Raw genomic sequence first — 18063 nt, 5'->3', positions numbered from 1 at the left:
AGACAATCCACTAATTTGGAAAATATATTGGCAACAAATAAAACAAAAAAATCAATATTCTAGAATACGTAAAGAACTTTTATAAATCAGTAAGAAATAGGCAAACAACTCAATGTAAAGATAAGCAAATGATATAAATATACATTTCACAGTAAAATATTCATGAATAATTAGGAAAATGCAAATTAAGACTACAATGAGAAAATATCTTAAACTATTGTATTATCAACACTTGAAAAAATGTGATAATACTAAGTATTGGTAAGGACGGAGAAACAAAGGGAGCTTTTATTCAATGTTGGTGGAAATGAAAAGACCCACAACTCTTTGGAAAACAATTTGTCCTCATGCTGTGGAGCTGAACATTTGCATACCTTACTAAGAATTTCATTCCTGGGTGTATATTTCGGAGACACTCTTGCCTACATGGACCAGAAGACTCATACAAGAACCTTCACAGCAGCATCATTCCCAATAGCAAAACACTAAGAATGACCTTGATATCCATTAATAGGGAAATGGGTCAATTGCGGTATAGCCCGCCGTGGCATATACAACTGAAGACTGCATACACAGCAGGGAAAATGAATGGCAACATGGATGCATTTTAGAAACATAACGTGGAATTTTAAAACAAGCACGTTTTAGAAGATTACATATAGTATAATATCATTTCAATAAAATTCTAAAGCAAGAAAAGCTTTATTTATAATGAATAGATATGTAGCCAAAAGCAAAACAAAACCAAAAGAAAAAAGTGTTTAAAAAGGAAGGACACTAGACCTTTTGTTTTTCAACTGCAGCTCTGGCTCCCGGAATGGGATGGTGGGAGGGGGGGGGGTGCGGCGGGGAGAGGAGATGGGGGGGGGGGGCTTCCTTCCAGCATCCTGGCTTGGTCAAGACTGAATCAGGCCACACCCATAGTGCAGTGTTCTGGATCGTCACCAACATGTGTAAGGCGCCTGTGGGAGGTCATGGTACCCGGAGCGCTGGGTACAGAAGGCCTGGCTAGAGATTCAAATGAAATGGGCTGGGGATGAGCACAGGAGCTAAGAGCCGACCAGAGGCCAGCAAGGAGAGGCAGAGGCTGCACCCCGGCCATTCCGGGGGAGACGCCTACCCAGTGACGTCCTACAGAGGGTTCTGGCTGCAAATACTCTACTGCCCGTTCATGCCCAGATCATCCGTGAGGATGTGGAAGACACAGAAGTGCAGCAGACACCAGACGAGGATTCTCACAGATTCTGTGGAGGCAGGAAATCACATCTGAAGAATCAGAGAGTTGAAAATCAGACAGCGTTTAAACAAGACCCAACCTGGGGGAAAAAACACACCACACATCAGTACACAACCAGAGGAGTATTCAGCATTACCAACAAAAGAAAATGGTTGGAAAGCCGTGACTTTAAAGACTAGATTGTTCATGTATTGTTATTATTCACTGGGGAGAAAGTTACTGACCATAAGTGCCAGTCCCTCTACTGGAAGCAGGGACGGGGTGTTGTCCAGCTAGGTGATTTGAACTTGAATGTGGAGGGTAATCCGACAACTTCAGTAGGGAGTAACCAAACTTGCTTTGTAGTGTTTAGAGCTCACTTGGGGGAAAAGTGGGCCAATTTAAATAACTCCAGCCCTAGTGGGTTTGGCTCAGTGGATAGAGCGTCGGCCTGCGGACTAAAGGGCCCCAGGATCGATTGTCAAAAGCACATAAGTACCCTGGGTTGCGGACTCAATCCCCAGTGTGGGGTGTGCAGGAGGCAGCTGATCAATGATTGTCTCTCATTGATGTTCCTATCTCTTTCTCCCTCTCCCTTCCTCTCTGAAATCAATAAAAGTTTAAGAGCACAAAATATAACTCCATTAATAAAAAGTTGTGTTGAGTTGTGATTACTTTGCTCCACCTGAGCAAGTGGAAACCGTGCATTCTGTCTAGAAAAGGCATGATATGAGTACAGTACACGTGAGCTAATGAAGACCAGCCGGTGGTAACACTGGCAGAGGAGGCCGTCAGGGGTAGGTGGCCGAGCTATCTAGACAGAGCCAGGGCAGCACGCCCTCTGGCAGCATCATTCTAGCTGCGCCCTGGTTCCCAGACACGGGACTCGCACCCCTGCCCTAGAGAGGCTTCCCGTCCCACAAGCAGCCACAGACGGAGACGTGCCTGAGCCAATGATCCCTGCAGGCAGAGCGCTGGCGTCCTCCCGAGCAGGTGCTGATGAGCCAGCAGCCATCTGACCTTCTCATTTACATGGGGCCAAAAATAATAATAATTTGTTAAGAGTTTTTATTAACCTCAAGTGAAGTCACAAGACAAAGTTTAGGCATGTAGAACCAAGCCAGGGATTACACTCTAGCTGACTTTTAAAGGCAAACCGAAAATAACCCACAGGAAACTATATAGAAGTCGACACTGGAAGAAACAGCAGGTATTAACAGCAATGGGACAGTTTATTGACTGTTTACTATGTGCCAACCACCGTGGTAAGCATTTTACATGCAACATCTCACCAAATCCCCATACCTAATTAGGAGGCAGGTACTACCATCATCCCTATTTTTCACCGGAAGACACCGAGGTGGAGAGATGTGAGGTTGCTTGCCCAAGGTCGCACATTGGTTAAGTGGCTGAGCCAGTCCGCTGGATCTCCAAGCCCAGGCTCTCTGCCACTTCGCTCCGCTGCATCTGCAGTGAGGGGCCACGCTGGTCCAGGCTTCCCTAGGACCCACAGGAAGTTTTCTGACGAGAGGCAGTGAGTCGATGGAGAGCATGGAGCAAAGTCTTGGTGCATCCTTGGAGTTGAGAGCAAGGCCAGTATGGACAAGGCACAATCCCCTGGACCCGAGTCTTTGGAAAGGCAGATTTCCTGGGAATCTGCACAGGAGTCCACATTCGAAGATCCCTTAAAGGGATTTTTGACTACTGAGGAAAGGAAGACTCTAAAAAAATGAACTGTAGGCTGTAAAATTACAAATTACTCCATTGGAAAAAAATTAAATCGATCAATTTAGTTCAACCTGTGTTTGTGGAGAACAGCACCAATAGAAATCAGTGGGGCCCTAGCCGGTTTGGCTCAGTGGATAGAGTATCTGCCTGCGGACTGAAGATTCCTGTGTTCGATTCTGGTCAAGGTCATGTACCTTGATTGCAGGTTCCCCTGGACCTGGTTGGGGTGCGTGCAGGAGGCAACCAGTTAATGTGTCTCTCTCACATCAATGTTTCTATCTCTCCCTTTCCCTTCCAATCTCTCTAAAAATCAATAGAAAAATACCCTCGGGTGAGGATGAACAAACAAATTAGTGGGACTGCATAGGGAACTCTCTAATGGGCCAGATTTTAGAAGGACACATAAGGAAGATTGGAAAAGGGACATGAAATCCAGGATAAAAGGCGGCTGGAGCCTGAGGGTATAATGCAGCAAAGAGGCTGAATCTGAAAAACAACAACAAAAAATACTCTGAAGACGGCAAAATAGTGCTGTTTCTTTTGGATTGGGAACAAGGAGAAGGACAGACCCTGTGCTGAGGCAGATGGTATCATGTCACACGATGGGGAAAAGCAGGATTCTCAACTCTCAGCTTTTCTGTTTTCTTTATCGATGCAAATGGTCCTCAATCTAGAAATGTTAAACAACAATCTAGAAGAGGAAACTGAATCTGGACAGGTGAGAAAAAAGGGAGAGCAATGAACTCAGATTTTTAAGTCCCGGTGTAAGATGATACATACGTAGAGCCTTGGATGTGGCATTATTCAATCAGAATTTGTTGAATGAGCCGTATTAACCCTCTGGTGTTGAAAACACTCGCAGATGTAACCTCAGTCTTTGAAAACTCAGGAAGCCTTGCAGAGCCAAAAGACCTAGAGACGAGCACATTTTCCACTTTTCACCTGGGAAAGAAACATGAATTCTGATCCCTGTCAAAACTCTAGGTAGGATTGTTTTTAAAATGGTGACTATTTAGAAAGACATTTAGAGATTACTGAGGAACCACTGGTGTTTACTAAGAAACCATGAAAAACAAATGTCATGTCCTTTTCTGAGTGGAGTTGCAAGGTGCCGATGGATATGGCCCACGTTGGGAAGCTTGATTTCAGGAAATGACTTTGTTACCAATGTTTCCTAACAGAGAAGACATAGAAATGTGGGATGGATGCATTTAGAGTCTATAGAAGTGTTTCACTCAAAGGTTGAGAACGGTCCCTTGATGGGTTACTATCACTGAATCCCAAGTACCTAAGGCCCTACCCAACACCTATTTCTTGAATGAATGAATGAATGAATGAATTCATCAGAAGTTAAGAGCTGCATTGTAGCACCAGTTTGCACATTAACTAAATATATAATTTAGAGCATTGCATATAAATCTCCCTGGATCCCATTTTCCTTATTAATAAAAGGAGACAGAGAGATAAGGGAATTCATTTTTTTTAATATTTTTTTATTGGTTTCAGAGAGGAAGGGAGAGGGAGAGAGAGAGACAGAAACATCAATGATGAGAGAGAATCATTGACCAGCTGCCTCCTGCACATCCCATACTGGGGATCGAGCCTGCAATCCAGGCATGCACCCTGACCAGGAATCAAACTGTGACCTCCTGATTCAGAGGGTCAATGCTCAACCATAATCTACGTTATAAGATTATATGGATATAACTTTTTCTCTATGAATCTCAAAGCTAATAATATTATTTATTCATTTGCCTTTTCTTTTTGCCAAAAATCTAAATGCCAATCACCATTCCTTTATGACCAAATGTGGTATGAGCTTCTCTGCTCCCTGAAGGAAGCCACACCCAACCTGGGCACTCAGTGGGCATTTGATGTTAGAGGAGAAGGAGATAGTAACCAGCAGGGTTATTTGGGTTTTCTTCGGAGAAGGATGTGATGCACAAACTTATAGAAGTTTTCCTGAGAACAGATAAGTAGACAGAAGGGTCATTTGTGACAGGACATTATCAAGGGTATATGACCTTGGAACTGAAGTATTCATGTCCTGAATGTGGAAGAGGACCTCCCCTAGAGCATGCACAGGTGGGTTTTATTTTTCATGTCCCTGACCTGGAGGCATCAACAGGCCATCGGGGGACTGCTGCCTGCTGAGCTCTTTTTGCTACAAACACGGTCCACTAAAGTAGCTCCAAAACAGTTTGATCAGGTGGAGAGAAGCGCCAATCTAACCCATTTGTCATTGATTTCTTAAGCAGATTCAGGCACACAGGATGAAGCACAGCTTTTGCAGGAATGGTTTAAGCTGGTTCTGGAGAAGAATAAATTAATGCGATATGAGTCGGAGCTACTGATCATGTAAGTAAGGCAACACGGATAGCAGTGAGGCCTAAACGCAACGCGGGGCGGGAGTGGGGTGGCTCGCCCGCCTAGGTGGCCGTCCCGGGGTTTTTTCTTCTGTGCATACAGAATTGTGATTGAGGCAAATTGGTACTTGATGCCTTGCATATCATGCTGGCATTAGTGCAGGGAATCTTCAGTTACCTATTCTGTCTGTGAAGTCCTGCAGCTAAAATAGATTTCAGGTAATGGGGCTGGAGCTGGAGGGCATTTGGAAAAAGTATTTTCAACCCATCCCTGCTGCCCAGGCCAAAGGGACCCACCTGCAACCACACACCTGCAACCGGGAAGCATGTCTCTGGCCTCAGAGTGTGAACCGCAGGAGAGGCTTGGCGAGAGTGGCCGGTGCACTTCCTTATGGCTTTAGCGAGTTGAAGGCTGAGATGTCTGGCTGTCTTCTCTAAATAAGGGGCGGCAGCCTGGTTTGAAGATCAGAAAGTAGAGATGGGCCGGGCCGGTGTTGCTCAGTGGTTGAGCATTGATCTATGAACCAGGAGGTCACAGTTTGATTCCCAGTCAGGGCATATGCCCAGGTTGCAGGCTCCATCCCCGGTGTGGAGCGTGCAGGAGGCAGCCAATCAATGATTTTCTCTCATCATTGATGTTTTTATCTCTCTCTCTCCCTCTTCCTTCCTCTCAGAAATCAATAAGAAATATTTTTAAACAGTTTTTTTAAAAAGAAAGTAGAGATGAATATCAACACCCTCTGACAAAGTTGAAGGTCACGATACCTGTCACCATTCTGGAGAGAAAGTAACATTTAATGTGGGTGCTTTCACTTATGCTGTCTCGTTTCATTTTCACCCCAATCCTGAGAGGTAATTGGGGTGGGGGGAGCTATCTTTTAAGATGCCTAATACATTCTATTCCTCTCCCCTGGCTGGGTCCTGGACCAGGTGAGAAATAAGACTACCAAGCCAATAGATGAAACATCAAAAGATCACCTTTATTACTGATAATGGCTTGGCTAAATATGAGAGCCCAGGTGAGCTTGCTATCTGTATTACTGTCCTAGGGCCAGAATAACTCATTACCACAAACTGTGTGTCTTACAACAATAGAAATGTATTCCCTCGCTGCTCTGGAAGAGGAAAGGCTGAATCAAGATGTTAGCAGGGCCATGCGCCCTCTGCATTTCTAGCCTCTGGCGGCTTCAGGCATCCCTTGGCTTGTAGCTGCATCACTCCACTCTCTGCCTCTGTCTTCACATGGCCTTCTCTGGGTGTCAGTGTCATCCACTTCCTTTATAAGGATACTTGTCAGTGGACTTAGGTCCACTGGGATAATCCAGAATGTTCTCATCTCAAGGTCCTTAACTTAACTACATATATTACATCTGCAAAAACTTTTTTCAAATAAGGTCACATTCACTGGTTCCAGGGGTTAGGATGTGGACATATCTTTTGGGGTCACTATTCAACCCATGACACGAACCAAACTCCAGAATTAGACATGCTTATCTATATAGACACAAAAATATGATGGACCCACCTCTCTTTTTAATGTATACTTTTTATTTTATTGATTTTAGAGAGAGAGGAAGGGAGAAGGATAGAGAAATAGAAACATTGATGAGAGTGAGAGAGAAACATCAATTTGTTGTTCCACTTATTTATGCACTAGAGGCCCAGTGCATGAATTCATGCACAGGTGGGGTCCCTCTGGGTGGCCTGCAGGGATCGGGCAAAACCGCAGTCCAATGCCTCTTACAGCTCCTATCTGCCGCTCCCACTCATCCCGGCACCACTGTGCCTGCCTCGGGCTTGCGCCCAATCAATCCTAATCGGGAGAGTTTCATGCTGCTGCAGCAGCGCTTGCCAGTCATGAGCCCTGTGTCTGGCGCCCTCCCAAGGGGAGTGGCCTGTGGGATCAGGTTGAAACCAGCTCTCAGACATCCCCTGAGGGGTCCTGGATTGTGAGAGTGGTGCAGGCCAGGCTGAAGGACCCCACCGGTGCACAATCAGGCCAAGGAGGGACTGCGGGAAGGCTCCAGGGCATGTCCGGCCCATCTCGCTCAGTCCTGATCGGCCAGACCCCAGCAGCAAGCTAACCTACTGGTCAGAGCATCTGCTCCCTGGTGGTCAGTGCACCTCATAGTGAGTGGTAGAGCTGCCTTAACATATCATTAGCATATTACGCTTTGATTGGTTGTTCAGTTGTTCTGCTGTTCAGTTTATTTGCATATTTCCTTTTTATTATATAGGATTCATTGGTTAATTATTGTATGTGCCCTGACTGGGGGTTGAACCCACAACCTTGGTGTATCAGGACCATGCTCTAACCAACTGAGCTACCTGGCCAGGGTCCACTGGCTCTTTTTTTCCTAGCTCCTAACCAGATGGCTGTCTGAGTTTTGTTGCCTCCACCTGGACAAAATGTCTCCTGTTTCTGCTTTCTCCTTTTCTTGTCCACCACAGTCAGAGTTGGGAGTGGCTATAGGTGACACTTGAAGTCATGTTACCCTCAAAAGAGAGAAGAGTTTCAGATTGGCCTTGCTTCCCCCTGGACTATTCTGGTCATTTCCTCATGACCCTTCAGTAAAGGGTGGCCTGCATGGCCTTCCAAAAGCCTACAGAGGTCGCATCTCGCCCTTCAGTTCCTCCCATCATCTCTTGAGCCCAGCACATCTCAGCAATCCTCTTGGCACCTTCAGTGACCGGCAGCAGCAAAACGTCCAGTTTAGAGATATTCCAGTTTTAAGAGGGAAGAAGAATGCAGTAGCTACTGTCAGTGGGCTTATTTGTCAGTGTGTCTACACACATCTGTAGTATTGATAAGGTCTGAATGCTTTCTCATCCTTAGGGCCCAAGAGCTAGAATTAGAAGATCATCAAAGCAGACTGGAGCAGAAATTAAGAGAGAAAATGCTTAAGGAGGGTGAGTACGGTGATGTGTTTTGGGTGCTTGTTAAAGACATTTCCCCCCAGAAAGACACTTGAGCAGAGCACGCTGCAAATCTCAGAGGGGAGGGCCCTTCTTCCTGGGAGTCAGAGGGGAGCACAAAGCCACCCTTCCCTCTGCCCACCGCCCGCAGCACAGCAGTCCCCATCCAGCTTCATTCACTCGGGCTGGGAGAGCAGCACTTTGCTCCATCCCAAGTGTGAATAGGAACAGTCATTTATTCACACATTCATTCACTTACCCATTCATTCACTTACCCAAATATTTATGGAGGATCCAGTGTGTGACTGGCATATGGAGGAGATCCACTGTGCCCTGTGGTCTCTCTGTGGAGACCAATACCCTGTCCAGGAATTATGGTACAGTGAGATGAGCGCCACGACACAGGGGTTTTGGGACCACATAGGAGGCGGTAAAGGAAACATCCCTCCCAGCATGGCGGGGCCAGGGCATTGTACGTGAGGAAATTATTTTCACCATGAAGGACAGAGAATTGAAGTAAACGCAATTGGCATGATATACTGATTTATACATTCATTGGCTCCAGGCAGCTGGGCACATTCACTCTATTTTGCACTGTGTGCTTGTGGGGCCAGACCCATGCATGGCTTTCTTACATTAAGACCATAGGTCTAAAAGAACAAGTCAAATGATTCCTTTATACCTCATGGACAGAACATTGCGCCTACCTATGGGTACAGGGCAAGCACTTATTAACTATTTGATGTCATCATCATGGATATTTTTATTTCGGTATTTCATCCCCATTTTACAGATTAGAAAACCGAGTCTGAGAACTTAACAAGCATGCTCAAGATAAATGATAGGGCTGAAATTAAAGAACAGATCACCACAGACTCGGGTCTCCTGTTAGTATTGACTTGTAGACTGTTTTGTTATAGCAAGAGTTCTATTTCTAACAAAACCCTTACAGAGCTGCACTCTACGGGACATCACCTTTTATTGTCAGGAAGGGCTTAAATGGGTCTGTTGATGATAAGCCAAAATTGAGATAAATTTAAAATTTTTACTGAGTTGATTATCAAATAAGGAGCACTAAACTGGAATATACTTAATTAACAAACCATAGTGTATAACTGAGGTCTGATTCACACATCTGATACCGATTTTAATTCATTCTTTTTCAGGGGTGGTAAAATAAATACCACCAAAGACTCCATTAGCCAACCTTCAATTCTTTTTTAAAACAATTCTTATTGAGGACTGATGGTCATACATTTTCTCACCCCTCTCAGGTGTACAAAAAAAAAATTATATATATATATATATATATATATATATCTTCTTTATTTTGTCTGTATCTGAGCTCATCTTCCACAAAAGCTTCATCCCACTAATTAGCAAGAAGAATAAAAAAAGAACTTTATACCCCCTTCTCTGGTAAACTTAGTCTGATGCAATATTTTAAACAGTTCCTGTAGGAAATGCTCAGTCTCTTTGGGATGAAAATGTTCGATCTTGCAGATGGCCACCCCTTCCTTCTGCTTTTCCCCCCAAGGTGACTGCCAGGTAATGGGGAGAGGCAGGTTTGTGTGAGTTTTGGGCGGTAGGAACCTGGGTGGGTTGCGCTGAGTCACGGAGTCCCCTCGCAGCTGTCGGCTGTCATCGGGCTGCCACGCTCTCTGCCAGCATTTGCAGCTAAGGTGTGTGGCTGGCTAATCCACAGCCTGCCCTTGTCTGGGCGAGCTTGGAGCCTCAGGGCGTTCCCTGGCTCACCAGCCTCTCAGAGCAGCCTCCATTCAGCTTGGCCACGGTTCACCTCCTGGTCTCACTGTGGGGCCACTTCACTCCTCATCCTGGGGGAGCCCCAGAGGCCCACTGGCCAGCTCCCTTTGGCACCTCTGGAGCAAGTGAGCACTTCTAGGCTCCACACATGCCTCACACATTAGATCAAGATCGGGGGAGTCACACTCACTCCCTATTTCTCTGCCCAACCACAGAGGACTGCCTGTTCATACATAGGGTGCCCTCTGGCTGGCTTCTTCCCAGCGTTCCAAACAAGACATGAGGCAACGTCGTTGGGCCTCCAGTGTTGCCATCAAATGATACAACATTTCCTGCCTCCTTGGCGGTTCTAAGGTACAGAATGGAGAGACTGGAACACAGAGTTCTCACCGGCCCATAAAACATGATCTGCGAAGGGAATGGTGCTTCTTTATCTCCCTGTTGTCATATATACCTTCATCCTGGCCCCCCCCCTAGATCCAAGCCCGATGTGAGGGACGGTGGCCCTTCTCCACTTTGGGATGGGGCTCACCTTGGACCTGATGTATTAAACGGAAGGGGCTGAAGGAATTTATGAAGTCTCCCAAGGCAATGATCTGGTTGACAAGACTTAAACTTGGCTTTAAAGTCCTGTTTTGAATGTCAGAGAGGCATGACTGCAGTACCTGTCTCTTACCCTTTCCCTGGCTTTGTAATAATAATATCTCCCCCAGGCAGTTGGCTATTTCAGGCTATGTAGGCCACGTGCTCCGAAAGGCTAAGGGGAAGAGCAGTCACAGCCTCCTATTGGCCAGCTGTGCCTCACTGTGCTTCCGCCTGGTCTCTACCCAAAGGGCTACGGTTCATCATTAACTACAAATTGAAAAAGGATTCTCATAATTGAAGCACTGGCCACGGGTGCAGACAGTCTGCTTAGAAACTCTGCTTGCTGTAGCTCAGACATGTTTAGGGAGAACAGACAGTTTGTTGTTTGTGGACATTTTTTTTTGTTCAGAAGAGGGGAGGGAGAGGCCTTGGTAGGGCTTGTCTGATATTAACTTCTTTTTCTCACAAAGGGGTTCTCCCCTGTCACTTTATATATAGTCTCAAGTTGGAAACTGAGCTGCCCGCAGCACAAAGCACCACCTTTCTAATCTGTGGCTTCGAGGGCCGTTCCCTGGCGTTCAATTCTTTTCCTTGTTTTCTCCATGGAAATTAAAGGGCAGAACAAGTCCGGGACAACCACGAATGCAGAGGCCAAGCGCTCTCCCGGGGCCAAATCTTACCTGAGGTCCGATGTTTTTCTTTTTCTCTTTCTTTAGAGAGCCAGAAAGATGAGAACGATCTAAACGAGGAGCGAGAAATATTCGCTGAGATGATGCAAGTGATTGAGCAGAGGGACCGACTTGTGGATTCCTTAGAGGAACAGCGCATCAAAGAAAAGGCTGAAGACCAGCGCTTTGAAAGCTTCATATTCTCCAGGGGCTGTCAGCTGAGCAGGACGTGAGCCGGGCCCTCCCCCTCGGAGCCAGCCAAGGACCCGATCCTGCCGAGCACACCTCACACACTCCTACTTCCTTTGGCAGCATTCGTCAGACCTGCGACTTGAGTTATACCATACGGCAATATGTTTTCAAAAATTAAAATTCTCTCACATGTGCTACAGCTGCCCCAGATCCTTCCAGAGGTTATAATGAAGAAAATACAAAGACGCTTTTGAAATTGGCAGTCAACCTCAGCAGATCTCTCCGATTGGAGGTGACCTTGGCAGGTGACCAGCATTGTTTTCCCTAGAAGGTGACACAGATTGACTTTCCTTCTGCTTTTTTACCATGTACCTGCCCAATGCATTGAGTTGCACATCTTAAGATTTTTTTAAGAAGCTGCCTTTTCATTAATATACCCACATTTGCCCTTTTTTTTTTTTTTTTTTTTGCATGGATGACTGGTTTCCAAATGTCAGAAGGAAGCAACAGTCGTTTAAAGATTAGGTTAATATTTAAATTGTGTTTCCAGCGAAAGAGGAGAAACCTTGAGATTACTGATTACATAAAGCAAATAACTCACATAGCAGGTGTTAATTCAATCCAGGGTGGATTTAATTTACCAGGTGTATTTATAAGCCTTAATATAATATCCATAAGCAATGAGAGTTTAGTAGAACATTTGAACCTTGATTTTATTTAAAAAGAAAGGAAATAAAACTTTAACTTTGTACCAGCAGGATCACTAGTTTTCACCAAGTACTGTTGGCTTAGAAAGGCTTTTTATTCTCAGAGCACTGTCCCTTATGGCCCCTGGGACATACTGGAAAGCATTTTTAGAAAATGAATACTTTTAAAAAACTGTTGGGAATGGCAAAGGGAAACGCCTTCATTTGTTGATAAAACTATGGGTGAGATTGGTGCTGCCGTAAAAATGCACACGCTGGTGACCCAAGGCAAGGCACCTGTCCCAGTGGTGGTCTTCTTGGGTCCGAAACAGAGAAGTGGCTCTGAGACGCTGCCGGGGTGGCCCAGGAACCCACGGGACAAGGACGGAACCACTTCCGACTTCAAGGTGCAGCTGAGCGCAGTGACCCCATTTACCAAATCCCAAACTGGGTCCTGGATTTTGTAATGACATTGTCAATGTACAAGGAAAGCTGGGAGATGGAGTCTGTGCACTGATGTAGAATTCCTTGGATGTTTTGATGGTTCATGTGGAACCAAAGAAAAGATTTCAAATGGTGATCTGTTGTCATAAAGTATTTGATTGTTCTCCCTCAATGGGATTCTTTGAAGACTGGCTCTGTCATTGACAAGAGGCGGACTGGAGGACCCTTTGTTGCTGTATGTTTGGCCTCTCTCGTTTCTGCAAGTGTTTAAATGTGTCATTGGACAAAAGGTGCTTTGCAACCGTCAGCTCTGACTGGAGACCTAACTTCCCTCAATATGAGTTGAGCCATGAACCACTTCTGCCTGAGATGCTGTCTATATACATGGACATGGCCAGCCGACAAGCCAGAAATAGGAAGTATAACTGGATTTCCTGAGTCAGCCAATGTTTTGGGTCATGTTAAAACACGATGTTTCCATGGTATATCAAGCTCCTAAGGTTGTAGGGTTTTTCCCCTTCTCCATTCTTTCAGAATCAAGTCTTTTAGTGCCTGAATTCTGATATTAGGAAACATGTATAGGCATCTATCTACCTATCTATTTATCTATGAAAACTGTGTCTCTTACGGCTATTTATCTATGTTATTTATTTGGTGGAAATTGCTAATATGATTTCCTCATAATTCTGGTTTTCCTACGTTATAATTTGGAGAAGACCTATTTTCACTAAAATGTCGGTACATAAGCTATTTAATATACAAATAACTCAGATGTTTGGGGCAGAGAGTTATGTAGTATTAAAGATTTATGGAGATAGTCAAACTAATATTTCCAGCCACCAGGCATTTGGAGGTAAGACTATGGATGTGCAGGAATATTACCTATTTTAAGAAGGGGATATATAACTTCAGTTTTCATTCTAGAATGTGTGGACGTATTCAAGCCCAGACTTTTCTGTCAGTTATATACAAATGCATTTTGGATGCTTGCGTACATTTAACAGATGATGCTCAACTGTGTAGTGTCTGGGTTGTTATTGTGCAAAAGAATTAACTGCCACTTATTTAAATTTGTTCTATTTCCACCTAAAAGAAAGATTCTCCCAAGCAGGCCAAGAAAGAAGGTAGTTCTTGGCTCTAGTATTCTGTTAATAGATGAGAGAAGCAATTTGTTCACTTTTTCTTCCACAGACTATACTCTGTGGTTTAAGACTCTGTCTTATCTGGCCAAGTTAAGACATAAATCTCATACTTGCACCGGCCTTCCGTTTTACCAGTACATAGAAACTATTTCAGTGATCATTTCCAAAAGGACGCAAACATCGCGGCTGTTAAAGTATTTTAAATGATTCCATTCCTTATTCACAATAGAGACCGTTCTTAGGCCCTCAAAATGTATACTATTGTACATTTTGAAGACAGTTTCTTTGTATGCGGTATGAGTAAGATTATGATGAAAACAGACACGGCCTTCACTGTCCCCTGAAAGATCACTTGTGATCAAAGCTAAGCAATGTAGGACTCTGAGTGAGACGGAAAGCCCCAGCCAGCCGCAGGTCCTATTTCATAGTCTCATGCAGCTTCTAAGCTAAACCAAAGGCTCATGATAGTCTTTTTTTTAAAAAAAATATATATATATTTTTATTCAGAGAAGAAGGGAGAGAGAGAAACAGAAACATCAATGATAAGAGAATCATTGATCGGCTGCTTCCTACCGAGCATTGAGCCTACAAACCGGGCATGTACTCTGACGAGGAATCGAACCATGACCTCCTGGTTCATAGGTCAATGCTCAACTGAACCACACTGGCTGAACTCATGATAGTCTTAAGTTCAGAATTGTTCATAAGTTGGACCAAGAGGACAGTTCTTAAGCTTGCTCTCCCAAACCACTCATTTATTTATCTATTTGTTTAAGAAACATTCTCCAAAGGCCCATTGGGGTTCTGCTGCCTTGTGCTAGGTGCTGGGATACAGAAAGAATACTTTTCCGCCACTCTGTCCACACGCAAAATAATACAAACATAAACAAGTGCCATTCCCAAATAAATACAAAGATAAAGAACTATTTTTATTAGAAGCATCAACCTAGTCTACTCACATTCATCTTAAGCATAAAGACTTACAGCCCCAACTATTGTAGTGCTGCTTTGGCAATAAAAACACAAATAAGTTCGTGTTTCTAAAACTGTGAAAAATAATATCAGGTTATACTGTTTCGTTTAAACCTTGATTTGGCTGTGTTAGGCGGCTCGGAATCAATCAATGCTGAGATGCAGCATGTTAATTGCAACTGAGAAAGGAAGTGGCAGGTGTTTCCACCTCTGAGGAGCGGCACTGAAATTGATGTTTTCTGCATTCTGGAGGCCGACGACAAGTCAGCAACGTCTGTCTTCCAGGAAGCAGATCTGCAGGCTCTTCCTTGCAAACTGAAAATGGCAGCATGTCCCCTCCCAGGTGGCTGATCAGAGAACTCCCCCAGCAAGGCAGAGGTAGCAGGGGGCAGCTTGGGCTGCCACATGAACAGAGAAAGTGGCGGCGATGGGATGTGGGGAGCTGCAATGTGGGAGTTTATTGTAATAAGAAGGTTCACGCACAGGGGAACGTGTGCTGTTTCACCTACTGTTCATCTTCTAGCCTCGCTGCTGAGGAGCTTGTAAAAGATTAATTTGCTCCCACGATTGGGAACTATTCATGTGGATTGAAATGTGTTACATGTGCACTGCTGTAAATACTGAAACGGACCAAAAATAAATGGTTTTGTGTCTAAGGAATAGAAACATTTCCATGCGGGCTCGGTCTGGCACCTCAGAGGGCAGTGTCCATTTCACTTCTTTCATCTCAGTGAAAGGACCCGGGCTAAGCTTTGATTTCGTGTGGGAGTCGGTGAGTTAACGCTGGACATTTGATTCCCATTGGGGCACCTGGAAGGACTTACCTGACCAGCAAATTGGTGTCGAATGGAGGAAGAGAAGGCTCACCTCAGGTGTATTCTCTCAACAAAGAGAGCTATTCTCAGAGCCGGGGAGGTGGGAAGGAGAGCCCAGCCTAGTTCCACCTCCTGCTTCTCCTCCCCGCCTACCTGGGGAGCCTGGTTTTGTATTTCCTTCACTCAACAGGAATGCTCCCTTCTGCACAGCACTGGCCTTCCACGCACTCTTTTAGGACTGAGATTTTGCTGGGTTGTTATTTTGTTCTTATTTTAATTTTTTTTTTTTATTGATTTCAGAACTGGGAGGGAGAGGAAGAGAGAAATAGAAACATCAATGATGAGAGAAAATCACTGGTCGGCTGCCTCCTGTACCCCCCACACTGGGGATCGAGTCCGCAACCCGGGAACCCTGTGCCCTGACCGGGAATTGAACCGTGACCTTCTGGTTCATAGGTCCACGCTCAACCACTGAGCCATGCTGGTCGGGCTGTTTTTTTGTTCATAATCCCAATGCATGCAAATTCATGAAATGTGAGTGTGTAAAACTCCAGGAAGTGGTCAGTCCCATCATTTCACGCTGTGTTCCCCATTGTTTGAAAGCTTTTGTCTGCTGATAGAATATGTGAAATGATTCTTTTTTTTTTCCTATTGAATATCCACCAAAAGTAAACATAACTGAGATGAGAGCTCCTGCTTTGCAAGCGCTAACATGCCCAGGGAAAGCGCCAGGAAAGGCCGGCCACCTCTTGCGGTCTTCCTTGGGCCCCTGCTGGGGCGCATGTGCCCTCCTCCTGCTCACGAGCCACAAGCTCTCGCCACAAGCTCTCGGCCTTTCCCTGACCCTAAGCTGCAATGCACCATCCCTCAGCCCTCAGGGCACACTTGGTATTTCATGCTCACTCCCTCTCCCGGCTCATTTCTAGAAATATCTAGATGCTGCCTTGGCTCCTTGGGGAGCCCTCCGCCCCTGATGCTGGTAACGGGGCCTGGGAATTCAGCTCACCTCCCAGTCAGGTGCGGTCCGGTGCGTGTATTATTCCTTTTAATCCTGAAAGCAAAATCCTTAAGATCAACATTACCCCATTTTGAGAAGTGACACTGAGTCTGGGCCCAGGTGTTGGCTTGTGGGCCCCCAGGCTGTATGGCTCGCTCTGTGTCCCTGCCTGCACGTGTGCCTTGTGCTTACCTGTTCCTTCTCTTCCTGTCCTAGATCGGTTCCCATTGCCACCCTCCCAACACCCCAGCGCAAAGCCCTGCTCAGAGGAAACCTGGGAATAGAAGCCGAAGCTGCCACGCTGCAGCATTTTATGTTTCCTTCTGTACTGCCTCTGATACACTCTCACATTGTTTAGAACAGGTAAATTACCTCACCTCCGGCACCGCTCACAAAAATCTTTCCATAAACATGATACTCCAGGAAGGTGCACCCTATGTGTCCAGATGACCAGGTACCCCTAACACGCTGCCATGCACCCCCTCAGGACACTTTTTTGCTCCAATTTGAAAAGCATGGCATCATATAACCAAGTCCCCAGTCCCAAGGGTAGGGAACCAAGAGCACAGGGCCGAGGGGATGGGAGAGAAAGGACCGATAAGAGTGTGTTGGGGACCAGCTGAGAGTGAGGTAGCTTCTGCAGGCCCTTAGAGGTGGAGGGAAGGGGTGAGCAGTGAGGGTGGGGAGCAGGATGGTAATAACTGGGAAACAGCATTCACGGTCCCCTGTAAATCTGATCCTGGGGCCGCAGCTCCAAATGAACTGGGGCACAGGAATTCAGTTCCCTCCCATCCCAGAATAATGGAAGGTGTTTCCATAAGAATTTGGGGGGAGTGAGTATGTGCATAGAGTAGTCCAAAACATGTAAGTATGTGATTTGAAAACTAATCAATAGCTTAAGAAAAAAACAAAAACCCCAACTAGTTAATCATTCTCAGAGTCACTAGTTCAGGGCTTTAACTCCTGCTCCACCGCTCTCTGCATGATCTGAACAACTCAGTTGTGCCTCAGGGTCTTCGTCTGTGAAGTGGGGCCGGTCCTCCTCCCCTCTCCCTCCCAGGTTCCTGGAAAGAGTCACTCTGCTGTACACAGGTTCCAGTTTTAGAATGGGAATGGCTAGAACATAACTTTGTGATGGGAATGACCATGGTGAATCTCAAACTATTCAAATTCCAACAGCAGAAACAAACCAAAAAACTCCAAATCTCAGCAGAATGAGTAAGAATGGGCAGCTTCCACCAGAGGAGATAGAAGCAGGACACCAGGCCAGGAAACACGGCTTCCCGGGGCAGTGTTGCCTCCCTTTCCCTTTTGGTGTCTCTCTCTCTCTCTCTCTCTCTCTGAACCGGCTTCTGTGAACCAAATGCCCAGTGTTTTGCAGACCCCTTTGGCCCGTGGTTCTCAAGTTCACCCTGAAGACACCATCTGGCCGTGGTGATCCGGTTGCATCTCGTTAGATGTACTCCTTCTGACCTTCCTCCCTAAGAGAAAACACAGGTGGGAGGAGTCCCCTAGATATCTCCCCAGCCAAGATGGAGGGAGACTCTTGCCCCTTCAGGCGGCACAAATCTG

General features: G+C 45.5%; 1 protein-coding gene across 9 annotated transcripts in view; it reads left to right on the top strand.

The window, feature by feature from the left end:
- MICAL2 (microtubule associated monooxygenase, calponin and LIM domain containing 2) overlaps positions 1 to 14127 on the top strand; it is a 221487-nt gene extending 207360 nt beyond the window's left edge. For 4 of the 9 annotated variants that reach the window (XM_079787226.1, XM_079787227.1, XM_079787223.1 and 1 more), the window contains exons 30-32: positions 5200 to 5302; positions 8147 to 8220; positions 11292 to 14124. In XM_079787226.1, coding sequence (XP_079643352.1) covers positions 5200 to 5302; positions 8147 to 8220; positions 11292 to 11476 — 362 coding nt within the window. In that variant the 3' untranslated portion in view covers positions 11477 to 14124. Of the gene's footprint in view, positions 1 to 5199; positions 5303 to 8146; positions 8221 to 11291 lie in introns of all 9 variants that reach the window. The other 5 variants (XM_079787229.1, XM_079787228.1, XM_079787231.1 and 2 more) reach the window with 3 other exon arrangements.
- Positions 14128 to 18063: the final 3936 nt, after the last annotated feature.

This window comes from Cnephaeus nilssonii (assembly GCF_951640355.1).
Source record: "Cnephaeus nilssonii genome assembly, chromosome: 13".
Classification (NCBI taxonomy): Eukaryota; Metazoa; Chordata; class Mammalia; order Chiroptera; family Vespertilionidae; genus Cnephaeus; species Cnephaeus nilssonii.
Note: the sequence above shows the minus strand (reverse complement) of the source record. Positions and strands in the feature narration are given on the sequence as shown.